General features: G+C 38.0%; 1 protein-coding gene across 1 annotated transcript in view; it reads right to left on the bottom strand.

The window, feature by feature from the left end:
• The window catches only part of LOC121369191 (coadhesin-like), a 36,805-nt gene extending 29,758 nt beyond the window's left edge, over positions 1-7,047 (bottom strand). The window contains exons 1-2 of the mRNA XM_041494109.1: positions 6,615-7,047; positions 1,279-1,436 (exon numbers count right to left, since the gene is read on the bottom strand). Coding sequence (XP_041350043.1) covers positions 1,279-1,436; positions 6,615-6,675 — 219 coding nt within the window. The 5' untranslated portion in view covers positions 6,676-7,047. The remainder of the gene's footprint in view (positions 1-1,278; positions 1,437-6,614) is intronic.
• Between the last annotated feature and the right edge of the window lie 12,666 nt (positions 7,048-19,713).

Genomic DNA, 19,713 nt, shown 5'->3' with positions numbered 1-19,713 from the left:
ACATACCTTATCAACTTGAATGTTTTATATTTTCACGATTATTTATGAGTATCCACTGCAAATCGGTTGATCTATCAATTACAGTTTGCTTAATTAAAATAATGAATAAACTGATTTTTAAACGACACCATAAGCCTAAGAGACATGGGGGAGAGGGGGCAGAAGAGCAGCTGCCCCCCCCCCCCCCCCCCCCCACCCCCATGTGCCGGAGCAAATCCTCAAATTCAGGCAAAAATGATAGATATTCGCGCAAAATATGCTAACATAAGACCTTTTTACCATGTATTTCCATCATTCTACCCGCAAATATAGTTGTAATCCATGTAAAAATTCGTAGTGATTTGTTTGCAACCATATATAGCTGTTTGGCAGTAATGCTAATGTTGTTTCCCCGATTCGGGCATTTTCGTTTAATTCGGTCATGTTCTCCTGTTAAAATGGGAGCCCGTAGAGCCTATGAACGACACTCTAGCAAGGAACATGAACTATCTCGTGAAAAAGAGCAATCCAATGAAATGTTTAAAAAAGAGAAAGAAAAAAGTCAGTTGAAAAAAAGAAGAAGTTTCAACTTTGTTTTGTTTAACGACACCACTAGAGCACATTGATTTATTAATCATCGGCTATTGGATGTCAAACATATGGCAATTTAAACATCTAGTCTTAGAGAGTAAACCCGCTACATTTTTTCCATTAGTAGCTAGGAATCTTTTTTATGCACGATCCTACAGACAGGATAGCACATACTACGGTATTTGAAAAACCAGTCGTGGTGCACTGGCTGGGGAGACATTTGAATATATCGTGGGTGAGGGGTGGAGGTGGGGGGGGGGGCGGGGGGTGTTTTTCCCCATGAACCCGCCTTTGTATTCGCCATTTTTATGACAAAACATGATAATGTTACCACCCATGCACCATGGTGAAGAAATGCCTAATTATTTTATTTTTAAATTGCTATAAGCCGGGAAAATCGTCAGTTCGAGATTAATTTTGTTTTTCACCTCTCACGTTTATAACCAATCTATCATTTTATTATACCCTCCAATCCCCTGTTACATATACTGCCCACCTTTCTCGGAAGGTTACGTCATCGATTTCCATAGAAACATTATCTTTTTAACAACTGAAGCGTATATTTCTGTCGATGACAAAATTGCAATCGATTATTTCACACATTTTATATCCAATTAATTATCGATGACAAAATTGCAATCGATTATTTCATACATTTATATACTCGATTATCGATTATTTAATTGCAGTCGATTATTTCATACACACCTTTTTCCAGGCGAACCCGTGTCCTCTCCTGGAGCAGCAGGCTTCCGGCGAGGTGAACGATCGCTTCCGGACGATCCCCGAACATTTCCCGTTCTTCTTCAGCTTCCTAAAGCACACCAGCTTGTCTTTGTTCTTCTGCTTCTTGCCGTTCTTACTAGCTGCAAATATTAATGTAATACTAGGAAATAGTTGTCGTCGTCATCATCATCGTCGTCGTCATCATCATCATCATCATCATCATCAACAACATCATTATCATAATCATTATTATCATCATTATCATCATAATCATAATCATCTTTGTCAACCTTTATCATCATCACAATCGTTATCAATCTTTATCACCATCATTATCATCATCATTATCATCATTATCATCATCATCATAATTATCATCGTTATCAACCTTCATCATCGTCATCATCATCATTATTATCATAATCATCATCATCATGCTACAGCTTGTAATAAGTAGCATACATATGGACGTGGTAAGTTTATAGGCGTCGGATGATGCCAGCTACTGAAAGTGCCTTTATATATTAATTCTAGGTGGTAAAAGTAAGAATACAACCGAGTTCGAAATTGCTGCTCTGGTTCGTATTTCATTAGCTTTCATGCGCTAATGTCCCCTCAGCTCTGTCTTGTGTAGAGATACGACTTTGTACAAACCAGCTGTGAAGCAAATCTGGCGGATACGGCATAACTCCTGTCTGCGAGATGGTGTACATAAAAGATCCCTTGCTACTAATGGAAAAATGTAGCAGGTTTCCTCTCTAAGACTACATGTCAAAATTACCAAATGTTTGACATCCAATAGCCGGTGATTAATAAATCAATGTGCTCTAGTGGTGTCGTTAAATAAAACAAAACTTTTTTTATATCCAGTTAAGGCTCAAGCACGCTGTCCTGGGCACATACCTCAGCTATCAGTAGGTTAGTTGTTATTGATTTAAAAAAATCAGTGTAGCGGCCTTATACCTACTCAATGTTATAGTTACATCATCCTTTTCCGAGAGATTTGTCTAGTTAGACCACGTTTTTTGCGACCATTGAGTGACGGGTGTAATGTTCGAGGGCGTAGCCCGAGATCTAGTACACCCGTCACTCAACGGTCGTAATAACCGTGGTCTAACTAGACGAATCTCGAGTGATGGATGAGGTAACTAGCTTGTACCACGTCCCTATTACCACGCCTTCATAACGTCACCATGGTCGGAAAGAAGTTTTACAATTTAATTTTAGCGGGTACATTTCACCTTGCTTTGTAGTCCGAATTGGACGTAGCAAATGTGTGGGTTTATGCAGTTTATTGGGTCTGCTTGGACTACTTGCTTCGATTAGCCTATACGGGGAAACATGTCAGGAATACTAATTTATCTGACATTACAGGCTGCGAAACCCCTCCTCGAAATTTGAAGTGCCCCGGAAAAAAACAAATGTTTAGCAGGTAAATACAATGCATTTATTGGGGGTTTTTTTTAGTGGAGAACGTAATATCTTGCTCAGCTTGATAATTACCCTGTAGATAATATATATGCTAGTGAATTTTGGCACGAGCTTAGCTATGATTTTATATTGAGGGGTACCCATATGTGGGGAGGGCGCCCACACTGTCTTTGAGTCATGTATATAATTATAACAGACTAATATATATTTAACAGGTAATTGGGGTGGGGTTACTTTTCAAGACTTACACAGGGCCCACGGAGTGTATTTGAAAATGGGGTCGGGAGTGGGGCGAATGTCTGTGGACCCGGGCATGCTTCCCCGAGAACATTTTGAATTTTAGGTGTTCAAATACATTTAAAGCCTTCTGAACAGTGTAACGTGCAAAAGTGTGTGTGTGTGTGGGGGGGGGGGGGGGGGGGGGGGGGGGGGGTGCCACGACCTCTTGCTATAGGCGTCCTTTTTAACGCTGTTAACAACCTCAATACAGGAGGTGTCCTTTTTAAATTTTGCAACTGATAAAGTAATGTAATGGAAAATGAAGCGAAACTATTTAATATTTAATTTTTGTAGGGTTTTTTTTTTTATGAAAATAATTGTTTTATATTTACAGATATATATTGTAACTTTATTACTAATATTAGTGAAAGTGTTACTTTTTAAAACAATGTTCTAATTTACTTCCTGCTGAACTATATGTGACCTGTAGGCGTAACTTTCTTCATCCATTCAGCAACCGCTAAAATTTAGGTCAGATAAGCCCGTGGTCTAACTGGGATACACCACGGGTAAAATCAAAGGGACCGACAGCAAAGCGTGGTACAAGTGTCGTTAAACTCGCTCCGGATGGGAACCGGTACCGGGATGCGAACCCAGTACCTGTACAATCTTTAATTCCGATGACGTAAGCACTACACCACCGAGGCCTGTCTATGGCTTGAATTCTTCGGGAAGTCTGTTTAGTCTATTAACCATAGAAAGAACATCAACCTCTATGGTAATTGCTTTTAAACTGGCGGCGGCGAACCTGTTTCCAGAGAGGTCTTTCCGCATATTGCGATTATCGTGGCCCGGTTCACACTGATTGGATTTTGGCTACTGTCTGTGAACATTAGACGAAAGGGTTAATTTTGGCTTCAGTCTGAGACAACCTAGTAGTGCCGCCTTGGTTTAGCAGACATTAATTAGTACAGTGCTGTCCGGTGTATCGGCCATAAACGCTACACTATTGTCCCAGAATTATTTTAGTACTTTTTTGTTTTGTCTTGTTAAAAATATTACTATGAAAATGAACGATAACATATGACCCATCTCATGATCAGTTTCGGAATCGTTTTCTTGAGTGGCACAGTACTGCAGATGCATACATGTTCATTGTCATGCATGGCTAAGATGCCTACATGGATTTTATTTTTCTCGGGTAGATTGTGCACACATGTGGATCTTATTTCACTATTATATTTTATAACTGTGACAATTGTGAACTGGAATGACTGTCAATTAAGGTGTAAAATTTTCGTTTTGTTTGTATTTGCCTGTGTTTTCTTTTTCGGTTTAAATAAAAAAATAACCGAACAAAAATAATTACATTTATACTGTTTACTATAATTTTTAAAATGCGAGAACGGTGGTTTTAGACTGGTTTTAACATTCTTAATATCAATAAGGATGACCTACTTCGCGTTTATAAACACGAAAACAGGTGAATGATTTATTTTGAAATTATTATATAATTATTGATAATTAAAAAAAAATTAATTGCACCCGTAACAATAAATATGTTGATACTTGATTAACCATTGAAAAAGGAATTGAACTTTAGTTCGTTAAAAACTCCGACAACATGACAACTTCCTAAGCATACTCAAGCAAAATACCAAGTGCGCCGAATCACCGGACGCGCTGATACACCGGACACGGTTGTATGTAAATTGTGTTAGTTGTTGTTGGTGGGAGGATTGTGTTAGCTAGGGTTTTTAGTTTTTTTGCATTTTCCCCGCCATTTTCACAATATACAAGTATTATAGTGCCACACATACATTTACACATTGCACAAAAAGTAGAATATAAGCCAATACACACTTGAGAGTTTTTCATATACTAAGGTTATAGAAAAGGTTACTATATAGAAGTTTGTTGGGGGTTTTTCAGTCTTTTATGATGCAGTTTTTCCTTGTTTATGAAAATAGTCAACACACCAAAACATTCTCTGTTTTTACCTAGTCCAGAACTATTTTGTCACCCATCAGGTTTGAGTCTGCTGAAAAGTATTTCATAATTTCCATTTCTTAATCAGTTTCTCGTATTTATTCTTGTTACAATATGCAGCTTTTTCTAAATTATAATAAACATTTAGTTTGACCTTGAGGATTTCAAAACTTGGGTTTTTTTTATCAAATTTTGAACTATATATATATCTTGTTTTGCCAATGTAATGATGATATTTATAACAGTGTTATAACAGTGTTTTCTTCAGGGTACCCTAAGAGAAAATTTGTTGGGGCCATGGTAATGTTAGTACCTGTTACTTCCCTTATCCATTTGAATAGCGATTTAATTAAGCATTGTACATGTGAACATTCAAAAAATAAATGAGAAGAATTCTTCCAACAAATAATTTCCTATTTATAATTAAATTGATAACCAGTCCAAATTTCAGCTTTTGTAATAAGTATATAGAAACGTATTCTCATTTATTTTGTGTTAGCTAGTTAATATATATACTGACAGAGAAAAGTCCCTATGCATGTATTGCATAAGATGCTCTAGTGGTGTTGTTAAACAAAACAAAACTTTGTATTGCATAAGAAGAAAAATATCCAATACTTTTAAATAAATTATTTCTTGGTCCTCCGTAAACACTGCGCGGTCGGTTTAGGATCGATCCAAGTCGGTGGGTCCATTGAGCTATTTCTCTTTTCTGGCAGTGCACCATGACTGGTAAATCAAAGGCCGTAGTATGTGATATCCTGTCTGTGGGATTGTGCATAAAAAAGATCCCTTGCTACTAAGCTACTAATGAAAAAATGTTGCGGATTTCCTTTCTAAGATTATATGTCAGAATGAGCAAATGTTTGACATCCAATAGCCGATGATTAATAAAGCAATGTGCTCTAGTGGTGTCGTTAAACAAAACAAACTAACTTTAAAACGTAAACAGTTTCACAATTACACGTGTCACAAATTTCCACTGTTTACAAAGGGTTTTTTTAAGACACCACTAGAGCACATTGATTAATTAATCATATTGAGAGGAAACCTGCTATATTTCTCTTAATGCAGCAAGGGAAATCCACTTTCTCACAGACAGGAAAGCACACACCACGTCCTTTTACCAGCTGTGATGCACTGGTTGGAACGTGAAAAATACCCGATCAGTTGAATGGATCCACCGAGGTGGTTTGATCCTACGATGAAGCACCTCAAGCGAGCATTTAACCGACTGAGCTAAATCCCCACACACACATTCACACACAATGTTTTCAACTTTTCGCCATTATATATATTTCGACTGACACGATTCGAGAAGTTGCGATTGTCTACATATACGGGTAGTAGCCGGAAATGTGTTTTACCAAGGGCAGATACAAGAGAGAGGACTTACCTTCCCCCGCAAAATTCAAGTGCCCCCTTTTTCATCAATTTATTTACAATTCCATTTCACGAATGCCAAACTTTAATTGCAGTGTTATTTTAAAAAATTGGTCCATGTCTCTTCTGCCCTGGGTTCCGCCCCTGAGATATTACCTGGGTCCGCCTTTGTTTACGTCATAAATCCATGATAATTTACATTCTATACAATTGATAATTTACATTCTATACAGTCAGTTTTGTCACAATATTCCATTTTACTTCATATTTTAAATATTGTTTATGCATTTACAAACCTGTTTCGACGAGCAAGACTGCAAACAACAACCCAAGAAGCAGAAAGTATTGAATGTTCATTGTGCTGTAGATACGTTCAATGTGATGACAGACGAATGTTCACCTAGTGAATCTTTGTGAAGTTGGACTGACACAATCCCAGTAGATCTTTATGAAGTTGGACTGACGCACATTCACTTTATCCTTGTGAAGTTGCACTGCCGAAATCCCACTAGATCCTTGTGAAGTTCCACTAGCGCACACCCACTAGATCCCTGTGAAGTTGGACTGACGCAATCCCGCAATCACACACACACACACAGTAGATCTTTGTGAAGTCTTACTCACGCACTCCCACTAGATCCTTATAGATCCTCGTGAAGTTAGACTCAAGAACACACAGTTGATCTGTGTGAAGATGTACGCACTACCAGCAGTACGATTTAACCGCGAATTGTTGTAATTCTCTTTATGACACTACACTTACAACTTGCTGACTTCCTGACTGACGGTCAAGCTCAGGCGACATCTGTATTTCCGTAACTGTCTGTCTCTGTACACGGAGACATCGCCAGCACTCGCAATTCGTTTCAATACAACTCTAGACTGTTCTGCTCAACTTAGGTAGTATTAGGGAAAACAAAATCAATGACACATAATATGTGACATTAAAAAATTAAACCCTTAAAAAAACCCGAGATTGAGTAGAAATGATCGGATGCATCCCTCTTAACGAGGATAGTCGTACTCTTTAATTTGTTTGCTGCAGTTATGAGCTGATCTGATATAACGACTGCTCAAGTCTAGTCTCCTGACGGCAGATGACAAATCAATGCTATTTAGAGGGTTGACGTGAAAGGTTTCACGCGTTTGGTCTACTTGCGATCGATACTTGTGAAAAGATGCATTGGGTACCCTATGACCTTTACGTAATAACTCACGTTTAAACCTCCAGTTAGCTCAATCAGGGGAAAGCTTAATGCACCACAAACAAAGACTGGGTAGCGGTGGCAGACCAATCAATTAAGACATGTACAGAGAGAAAGCAATGCTTTTTTAACGATATTCGATTACATGGTTTAAGCAAGTTTTAGGTTTTACTCCTGTCCCCCCTCCCCTCCTCCCCCCTGAACATGTGTGAGAGAAGAAAGCCTCAGTACTCTTTTCGATTAACAATGAAATGTCTTTTGCATTCACTTTCCTTGACAGGACAGCATATACCTGTTCCCGCAAATGGTAAATCACTTGTTAAACAGTTGAAGGTATATGAGATGGAAGAACGCTTTTGAAGAAAAGCCCCACCACCCCGGCACATTGTATAAGAATACGTATTTTGTAATTCACATTCCTTGACAGGACAGCACATACCAGTTTCCGCAAAATATGGTGTATCACTGGTTAAACAGCGAAGGAAGACACTTTTGAAACAATACCTCAGCAGACAGAAAACGTTTTTCTTTTCTTTTCTTTTTTGCATTCACGTTCGTTGACAACATATACCAGTTTCCCTCAAATGTTGGATCACTAAGTAAACAGGGAATGTGTATGAGATGGAACAACACCCAGCCCATTTTTCGATTTCACATCAAACAAACAGACATCGCGATACTAGGACAAGTATTAGGGAAGGAACTCGCTACCCCTTCCGAGTAGCAGCAAGGGATGTTCTACATGGACCGTTACTCAGACAGGGCGTTGAAGGGACATTCCTGAGTATGCTGCATTGTAAGATGTTTCCGACTAATAAAATATTTCTACGATTAAACTTATATATTAAATACATTTTCTGGTTTAGAATATTAGTGTCTGTATATTCAATGTGCTTCTGGTTGTCTTAATGTTTGTAAGAAGCCCAAACAATATTCCAGGGGCGGGGGTTACTCAGACAGAGCGTTAACTACAATATTCCAGGGGCGGGTCTCTCACTGAAACGGAGCAGTGAAGAGTAAATTCACCAAAAGTTTTCTTTTTGTTTTAACGACACCACTAGAGCACATTGATTAATTAATCAATCATCGGCTATTGGATGTCAAACATTTGGTAATTTTGACTTGTAGTCATCAGAGAAAACCCGCTACAGTTTTTCAATTAGCAGCAAGGAATCTTTTATATATACACTTTCCCATAGACAGTAAAGCACATACCACGGCCTTTGACCAGTTGTTGTGCAATGGGTGGAAGGAGAACATCCCCAATCAGATCCACCTAGGTGGTTCTATCCTGTGACGCATTCAAAAGAGAATTCATTTTATAACGCACTGCTACCCAGACAAGTGCCCTAACCATTAATCATATGCCACGCTCCCAGATTTACAAATATAATACAATGTACTTCTAGCGTGCTTATCAATTATTATAGATTTTTCTCTTTCAAATATTGGCTCTGTCACATTGATACGAATTACCAACAAAATAACTGTGTGTAGATCAATACTTTTTTCCTAAACAGTTGTTACACTGGTGTTATATGTATTTACATTATGAATGTTATAAATGTATGTCCTCCCCAGCCCTGTCCTGCCTGGCTTAGTTTTGTTTCCAATCTATTTGTTGGTCGCTATTAGCATTCTTATGTGTGGGGCGGGACGTAGCCCAGTAGTAAAGCTCGGGCTTGATGCGCGGTCGGTCTGGGATGGATCCCCGTCGGTGGGCCCATTGGGCTAATTTTCTCGTTCCACCGCTACTGGTATATCAAAGGCCGTGGTATGTGCTATCCTGTTTGTCGGATGATGCATATAAATGATCCTTTGCTACTAATAGAAAAATGTCATATCGCCATTATCATCATCACCACAATCGTCGTCATATCATCATCATCATCATCATCACAATCGTAACATTTCATGGAAATCCAAGAGAGGTACTGTGATTGCATTCCTGTTTACACAGACGGATCACGGGGATGGGAATTCTGTGGCTTCTGCTACAGTTTTTCCATCAGACACAATAATTTCCATTAGATTGCCTAATTCAGCATCAATCTTTACTGCTGAAACCTGGGCAATCATTAAAGCCCTGGAACAGATTAAGGATTCATCTGCATCCAAATATATTATTTTTACGACTCACTTTCTTGTCTCCAAGCTTTACAGTACATGAAATTGGAGCTTCCCTTAGTTGGGATGGTGATACGAAAGTGTGTCTTTTTATTAATTGCCAATAAAGATGTTATATTTTGTTGGGTAACCAGCCGTGATTTTAAATTTCATATTAATCGATTTCTTTTTTCGACTTGGCAAGATGATTGGGGCGGTGCAGTTGCGAAAAACTGTATTCTGTCAAGCTAGTCCTGGGAGAGTGGCAGTCATCCTACAGGCGGTGAAGGAAGGATGAAGTAGTCTAGTGTCATGCCCGCATCGGCTATACGTATTTGACGCATTCATTCAAGCCGACGAGAAATGGTATATTTGGCCACAGAAATGTTTTGGAATCTGTTAAATTCCATCCAGAATTAATTGTAAAGTTTTTAAGACACTTTGACTTCAATACAAAGTTTTAAAATATACTTACCTTGATTTATGTATTGCATTATACTCTCCCCCCCCCCCCCCCCCAGCTCCTTACACTGTGCTTTTACATAATTATATGTAAATACTATTTTCATATACTTACCATTTGTGACACCCAATAGCCGATGTGTACTTTTGTGCTGGGGTGTCAATAAACATTCATTCATCGTCATCGTTGTCATCGTAGTCATCGTCATCATCATTTAAATGTTACGGCTTTAAATTAGAATGTGATAGGCGTCGGAAAATGCCAACAATTGGAAGGGTCGATAAAAGTTTGTTTGTTTTGTATAACAACACTACTAGAGCACATGTATTTATTAATCTTTGGCTATTGGATGTCAAACATTTGGTAATTTTTACATATAGTATTAGACAGGAAACCCGCTACATTTTCTGGAGGGGGCAGTGATATATTTTATATCGTAACATTATTTTTAGTTTCATGTAATAAAATATTTTAGGTCTCCAATAAGTCTATTTAGGTTAGGTGGCAACATAATTTATGGTTGTTTTGTATAATTTTATGTATATTGTCATTTGACACTTTAATAAACAATTAAATCATCATATATTACTTCGCTTTTCAATTGGGGGTTGCTCTTAACGCCCATGTTAAAGGGACATTCCTGAGTCTGCTGCAGTTTTTAAAGGGACATTTCTGAGTTTGCTGCAGTTTTTAAGATGTTATCGATTAACAGACTTTTTAACGAATGAAATTACATATATTTTTCTTCATAAAATATTAGTGGCTGTATATTAAACGTGTTTTTGGTCGTTCTAATATTTGTACTAGGTTAAATTTAATTTAATTTCCTAAAATATCTTTTTTTCGTACGTACTAAATTATTGGAAGACAAAATCTAGTTTGAGCTTCTTACAAATATTAAGACGACCAGAAACACACTGAATATACAGACACTGATATTTTAAACAAGAAAATATATTTAATATGTAAATTTACTCGTAGAAATATTTTATTAGTCGACACCATCTTACAATGCAGCAAAGTCAGGAATGTCCCTTTAAGATGTTATCGACTAACAGAGACTTTTTAAATACTCAAATTACATATCAAATATATCTTTTCGGCATAAAATATTAGTGGCTGTATATTAAGCGTGTTTCTGATCGTGTTAATATTTGTACTAGGTTAAATTAAAAACGTTTTCCTAACATATTGTTTTTTCGTACGTACGAAATTATTTGAAGACAAAATCCAGTTTTGGCTTCTTAGAAATATTAAGACGACCAGAAACACATTGAATATACAGACACTGATACTCTAAACAAGAAAATATATTTAATATGTAACTTTAATCGTAGAAATATTTTATTAGTCGGAAACATCTTACAATGGAGCAAACTCAGGAATGTCCCTTTAATGAACTATTCATCGTTAAGTCAAAACAAAATAACCGTTACTTCTCAGACGTGCGTGCGTTTTTAAAAATATGAAAAATGTATTTTGTGGCATAAGTTCAGTCGGTTGAGTGCTCACCTGAGGTGCTTGCGTTGCAGCATCGAACCACCTCGGTGGATCCATTCAACTAATTTGATTTTTCTCGTTCCAATCTGTGAACCACAACTGGTCAAAGGCCGTTGTATGCGCTTTCCTGTCTGTGTCAGAATTACCAAATGTTTGACATCCAATAGCCGATGATTAATTAACCAATGTGCTCTAGTGGTGTCGTTAAACAAACAAACTTCAACTTTAACTTGGGATGTACCGAAATGGATAATCTTCACATTAAAATAGAAGTGATGTTTGATTTCAGTCATCAAAAATGGCTATAAAAAAAACCTAGTGTCTGACACTTTAAATAAGTCATGTCACAGCGTTGTGCAAATATCCCCTGAACTCTATCTTGTGTATATATACGACTTCTTACATTCTAGCAGCGAAGACAATCTGGTGGATACGACTGAAGATACGTTGAATGATGACATAATCCATATTCCTCATCTTCCCACTCAGCTCAAATCTAACATATATATACGAACAATTGTTCAAGTAGTATATAATTTGTAACTTGGCATGTTCTACTCCCATCCCCCATCAACCTCTATGGTAATTGTAATTCACTAAACTCTCGCAACTTTGCGATCTAGCAGTGCAGTGCTAAAAGACTTGCAAAGAGGATGCTTTGTTGTCTAGCAGAGCCTAAGAGAGCTTTGTGAATTAGGCCCCTGGTTCACACTAGCTACTAGCATTCTTATGATGTACTTTCACAATACTATTTACAATGTCATCTGCTAACAGCGAGTAGTGTCTTGGAACAGGCATCCTTTATTTGTGACAGGCACAAACGAAGCTAATACGTGGAAACTAAACTCGCGGATATATTTAAAAAAACTATTCTGTGTTGGTGTAGTTGCTTTTATGCGAAACATGATAAGTTCGATTCGGAAACGTTTCCCTAGGTCAAAAATATTTTTTATTGAGCTTAACATTTCGGACAGACAGGCTAGTCAAAAAAACCCTGCCTCAACCAAATACATTTCGCTGCAAAAACCTATGAAGAAGGAATATTTAAATCTGCAAACTGTTATGAAAAACCCTATTACAGCACTTGCGGTCATTTTATACAGAACAAATCCAAGTTTCAGGGATATCTTAGTCTCCACACGACTACCCACCGCCTAAGCCTGCGTCTAAGACTCTAAACCAGTCCATTTTTCAGCGGTTGGTTGGTTTGTTATCACTTTTCCTAACAATCTTCTAAAAACAAATACATCGTATTCGGCTGATAAACAAAACATAGTACTAGTCAAATAAATACATACATACATACGTACGTACATACATACATAGCCTAGTGGTTACGGTGGTGGTCTTGGAACTGCAGGCGATTCGGTACCTAGGGTTCGAGTTCCAACAATAGAATGAGATAAATTGTGAGGCCAAAACCCGACAGACATACAATATATAGACACACACACACACACACACACACACCTATCTCTCTCTCTCTCTCTCTCTCTCTCTCTCTCTCTCTCTCTCTCTCTCTCTCTCTCTCTCTCTCTCTCTCTCTCTCTCAAACACACACAAACACACACACACACAATTTAGAGTATTGTTTACTATAAACTTCGACGTTAAGAGAGCTCTGATCGGACATACAGTGAGTACTTCGTAGTGATTCAGAAATGACTTATCTTTTGTTTGCAGCAGGATGCGTTCACCGGATCCACTCGACAGCTTTGTCAGTCTTCACCTAGAGGATACAGTTAACATACCAAATATACTTTCTGAAAATATCTCGCGTGTAGTCATAACGCTGCATCTGTGATTATTTCATATTCTTCTATTAACTGATACATTTAACGTACCAAATTTATTTTAATATTCAAACTATCAGAATGGTGGACAGAGAACCAATATATGTGGCGAAATGACACTACAATTAGTGGACCAATGGAGCAAAATCAATTTTATTACTGATAATACTACATAAATTGTGAGATTACTGATATCTGTCGCGATCTAATATTACAGTAAACTGATATAAAGGACCAAATGCATTTCATTACTGATGATATCAGTGGTACGGATATATAACTAATATGTGATGGTTTGATAACAGCGGATACATTTAACGGACGAAATATATTTCAGTGTTAGAAACATCAACATTCCAGACAAATGTCCATATTGTAGACATTGCACTACAATCAAAGGATACATTTAACGGACGAAATATATTTCAGTGTTAGAAATAACAACATTGTAGTCATTGCACTACAATCAACGAATATATTTAACAGACGAAATATATTTCAGTGTTGTAAACATCAACATTGTGGACATTGCACTAAAATCAACGGATATATTTGACGGACGAAATATATTTCAGTGTTAGAAATAACAACATTGTGGACATAGCACTACAATCAACGGATACATTTAACAGACGAAATATATTTCAGTGTTAGAAATAACAACATTGTGGACATAGCACTACAATCAACGGATATATTTAACAGACGAAATGTACATTGGCGGATTTAGCAATAATTTCTATGGTGGAATGACACTATAAGCGCAAGATATGTCTAATGGACCAAATATATTTTAATACTGACAATATCATATTGGCGGATATAGCAATACTATCTATGGTAATTTGACACTATAATCGTAAGATATACTTAACGGATCAAATGTGTTTTAATACTGACAGTATATTGGTGGATATAGCAATACTATCTATGGTCATTTGACTCTATAATTATAAGATATATTTAACTGACCAAATATATTTTAATACTGATGATATCAAATTGTTGGATATAGCAATAATAATTGAAACGGTACAATTAAACGGATATATTCCACGAAACAAAGTATCACAATGGTGCATTTCACGATATTACTGGCGACTGTTTTCTCGTGTGTGCAATTTGTTAAATCAGACATTATCACGAGAGTCCAAGTTAACGAGACTCTGAGTAAAATTGCCGTCAACAGAGCCACTGGGGATGTCTATGTGGGTGGAATCAACTCGCTGTTTCGTTTTAACGGTAATTTGGAATTCCTCCAGAGCGTCTCCCTGACTCCAAACACTAGTGAAAGCGTTTGTCGGGATTCTGCGGGGGAACTATGTTGTACTGGATGTAGACAAGGCAAGACAAACGTACTGGAGGTTGATCCTAACAGCGAACATCTGTTCGTCTGTAGTTCTGCTGTGAAAGGTTTGTGTTCGCTACACCACCTCGATGACATCGCCAATCGTCAGTGGTTCAACCCCCGGGATAACAGCAGCTTTATTGGCAGGGACAGCGTTGTTGGTTTCGTTGAATCTAAACGCAGTTCCACCCCGGTTCCATGGAGCACCACAGTAATTGTAGGAAGTTCCTGGAAAGATGGTTTGGGACCAATGAGTGCTGAATTATCTTTTAGGAATATTAATGTAGACAATGACAGTCCGTTGATGACGTTTCAAAGTAATGTTTATATCCACGTGGAAAACTTTAATAAGAGGCTGAAAATCCACGACACCCTTTCCCCAGCGCAATTCATAACAGTACTCACATTTGAGAATTTTACGCTATTGGTGACAATTCAAAACATTGGCAAAACTCGCGTAACAAAACTAATTCGCGTTTGCAACAACAGGTTAAATGATGCGACTTCTCATCTACCTTTAACCGAACTGGAGTTGGTGTGTAAACTCAAAAACATGAAATATGCAATTGCAACTTCTGCGTCGGTGGGAATATTTTATGATAGCTTTACAGAGAGTAAAAATTTACTGGTAACATTTGGCAGAAGTGTGGATCATAGGTCGGTTTCACCAGACCCTACGTTAGGATCCGTTTTGTGTGCTTTTGAACTCCAAAGTGTAATCTTGGAAATGAACTTTCTAGCTGATCGCTGTAAGACTCCAAAGGACTGCAAGGGACCAAAGTGGGTGTCCGTACCTCCGAAGTGTCGCACCGGAAAGGTAAAGTATTATACACGTTTCAACGACAGCCGAACGGATAAGTTTGGTACCATTGTTTAACTTTTTGCTGACCAAAGGAGACTTTTTAACGAATAAAGTTACATATTAAATACATTTTCATCTTTTGAATATTAGTTTCTTACATGTCATTGATTGTCCCACGGTGATAGCCGGGACGTAGCCCAGTGGTAAAGCGCTCGCGTGGTCGGTTTAGGATCGATCCCCGTCAGTGACCTCATTGGGCTATTTCTCGTTCTTGCCAGTGCTCCACAACTGGTGTAACAAAAGCCGTGGTATGTACTATCCTGTCTGTGGGATGGTGCATATAAAAGATCCCATGCTGCTAATCGAAAACAGTAGCCCATGAAGTGGCGACAGCGGGTTTCGTCTCTATATCTATGTGGTCCTTAACCATATGTCTCACGCCATAACCGAAAATAAAATGTGCTGAGTACGTCGTTAAATAAAACATTCCTTTCTGCTTTTCTTCCCACGGTAATGACCCGGTCACGATTATCATACCACCCAATGAAATAAGGACGACAGAAATTGATTGCCATGCCTAAGGTGCTTGCGTTGCAGGATCGAACCACCTAGGTGGATCCATGCAACTTATTTTGTTTTCTCTCTTTCCAACCAGTGCACCACAACTGGTCAAATGCCGTGATATGCGCTTTCCTCTCTGTGGGAAAGTGCATATAAAAGATCCCTAGCTATTAATGGGAAACTGTAGCGGGTTTCCCCTGATGACTACGTGTCAGAATTACAAAATGTTTGACATCCAATAGCCGAATATTAATTAATCAATGTGCTTCAGTGGTGTCGTTAAGCAAAACAAACACACAGACGTTATTCTTTATATCTGTATATTCAATGTGTTTATGGTCGTCCTAACTAACGTTTGTAAAATAATAGCTCAAATTTCACATTTTATTTTCTAATATATAATTTGTTCGTACGTACGAAACTATTGGGAGGTATATTGCAGTATCAACAGTAGTTCAACCAGAAATACATTGAATATACAGACACAGATATTAAAAACACGAAAATGAATTTAGCGTGTAATTTTAAATGTTAAAATAGCTCTATGAGCTACAATGGGGGGGGGGGGGGGGGGGGGGGACGTAGCCCAATGGTAAAGCGCTCGCTCCATGCGCGATTGATCCCCGTCGGTGGACCCATTGGGCTATTTCTCGTTCCAACCAGTGCACCACGACTGGCATATCAAAAGCCGTGTTATGTACTACCCTGTCTGTGGGATGGTGCATATAAAAGATCCCTTGCTGCTAATCGAAACGAGTAACCCATGAAGTGGCGACAGCGGGTTTCCTCTCTCAATATTTATGTCTGACCATATGTCTGACGCCACATAACCGTAAAATAAAAAATGTGTTGAGTGCATCGTTAAATAACACATTTCCTTCCTATCAGCTACAAAGTTAAAGTTTGTTTTGTACCACGGCCTTTGAAACACCAGTCGTGGTGCACTGGAAAGAGCGAGAAATAGCCTAATAGGCTCACCGACGGGGATCGATCCCAGACTATCAGCTACAAAAGCAGCAGATCGAGGACAGTCTGTCCTGAGTTTGCAGATATTGTAAGGCTCAACACACACATAATCCGGGTCTGGGTCTGGGGAGTGTGGCAAATGTCTGCTGTATTTTGACGTCTGCGTCTGTAACTGTTATGTATTATCAATATAATTAACGGCGTTCATATATTTGGATATATTGTCTGTATAAGGTTGCTGTTGAAATGTTTTTGAATGATGACTATGAATACATAAGTCATTTGTGGAGTGTCACCGTAATATATTTGCTTGAATGTCAATAAACGCAGGGCCGTGACCTCGATTAATTTACATCTAATGTACATCTTAAGGTATGTGATCTGAAACACCTGATGCCATCACTGTTATGGCAGTGATTCATGAGTGCATGTCATCATAGCTGTATTTGTTCTAATGAACTCTTTCCGGTGGTCTTCCACCCAGAATTAATTCTACAGTTTTTAAAACACTTTGATTTTTATGCAAAAATTTAAAATATACTTACCTTGATTTATGCATTGTGTTATACTTTCCCCACAGCTTCTTACACTGTGGTTTTTACATAATTACATAAATAATATTTCCATATATAGAGGATACTCCCCGAGTGTCTTGTGATATCATAATTTATCAGCACGAGTTGATAAAAGTATGAAATCCGAGGCTTGCCGAGGATTTTATACTTTTATCAACGAGTGCTGATAAATTATGATATCACAAGACACGAAGGGGTGGGGGTGGGGGTGGGGGGGTGGGGGGGGGTATTCTTTTTATCATCCATTATCATTCTTTTCAGTTGCGATAGTTGCAAACAATGTCAGTAATGTGGGTTGAATGTCAGCGATAGACTCGTTAACTAGCAGAACAGCGGTGGCGTGACGTCACTAATGGTAGGTTTAGCGCTGAAACAAACACAGTGACGTAACAAAACATTGTCTTGTGATTAAAATTTGACCAATCAAGATTATAAGAAGCGATATCACAAATTATTGTGCCAGCGATATCTCCTACAAAAAGCCTTTAATGGATGATAAATATATATACTTACTATTTGTGACACCCAATAGCCGATTTAGCAAACTAATCTGGGAGTGGCAGTCTTCATTTCTGTTGTATGAAATCTCCAGTAGAGGATCTCCTCAGGAGTGGCAGTCCTCATTTCTGCTGTATGAAATGGATGAAATCTTCAGTAAAGGATCTCCTCAGGAGTGGCTGTCCTCCTATTGACGAGACAGTAGAAAGAGATTCATAGAATCAACCACTATTTTGCTATATGCCCATTCGACTGCATTGTGCAGAGATACGGCCCTGGGGCCTAATTCACAAAGGCCTCTTAGGCTCTGCTAGACAGCAAAGCATCCTCTTTGCAAGTCTTTTAGCATTGCACTGCGAGATCGCAAAGTTGCGAGAGTTTAGTGAATTAGGTCCCTGGTCATGTATTATGGTTTTGTTATTGAGAGTTATACAGGTAGTGGTATTCTAAATATGAGGAACATCTTTCTTACACACCCGTTGGTGAGAACATAATTCTTTATTTTTTTATAACAAATACTTGTTAACACATATACTTGTGTTAACAATTTCAAGACATACGACTGGCTGCTCTTTGGTGAAGACTAGGTCATTAGTGCCATACATCCAAAAAAACAGCTTTCACTCATTAGATACATTTTAAAACAACTCGTTGTAAGATAAATGGTATCTAACGGCCACTCATGTATTATTTTCTATTTAATATCTAACCTTAGTCATCAAAAAGGATCTGTTATTCTTATACACCCGTGAAGGAGATCACCGTTGTGTGTCAAAATCGTATACAACGTATGTTGGAGATCGTTTCTCAGAGGTCATGACCCAAGTGTTATTGTAAGGAGATGTAAAGTGACGTCATTGGAATGCTGACGTCATTCAAATTCAAAATTAGCTGTATTATTACAATGCTTCGCCACATTAAAATGCTCACTTTTCATCAATTTCATTTTCCGAGTTGTTGGCAAATGTTTAGAGTGCTCTATTTTTTTAAGGAAAATGGATCTGTTAGTACAGTAGTGATTTGGTTATGGCGTGGTATGTATGCTTAAAGCCAAGTATCCATACGCCATGACCCAGTTAGGCTACGTTCTGTAACAACATAATTTAGTTCATTATATTGTTTACATTTTCATTGTTTTGAGGTATGTAAGAAATAGAATACTACATTCGTATCCGTTTGATACCATTTGTCTTACAACTCATTGTTTGAAAACGTATCCAACTCGTTTTCGCTCGTTGGATAAACAACTCGTTGTAAGATAAATGGTATCAAATGGAAACTCATGTATTATTCTCTATGTCTTACACATGTTACAATGACAGTAAACTCAGGAGTCTCTTTAAATACTGAACAAGACGTCTTCGTCTTTTGTTCCTATTTCTCGTTCCAGCCAGTGCACCGCGACTGGTATATCAAAACCCGTGGCATTTGCTATCTAGTCTGTGGGATGGCTCATATAAAAAATCCCTTGCTACCAATGGAAAAATCTAACGGGTTGTCTCTCTAAGACTATAAGGCAAAATAATGATATTTAATAAACCAAAGTGCTCCAGTGGTGTCGTTAAACAAAATAAACTT

Source organism: Gigantopelta aegis, chromosome 3 (genome assembly GCF_016097555.1).
Source record: "Gigantopelta aegis isolate Gae_Host chromosome 3, Gae_host_genome, whole genome shotgun sequence".
Lineage (NCBI taxonomy): Eukaryota > Metazoa > Mollusca > Gastropoda > Neomphalida > Peltospiridae > Gigantopelta > Gigantopelta aegis.
The sequence above is the reverse complement of the archived record's forward strand: the minus strand, read 5'-3'. Positions and strand labels throughout refer to the sequence as shown.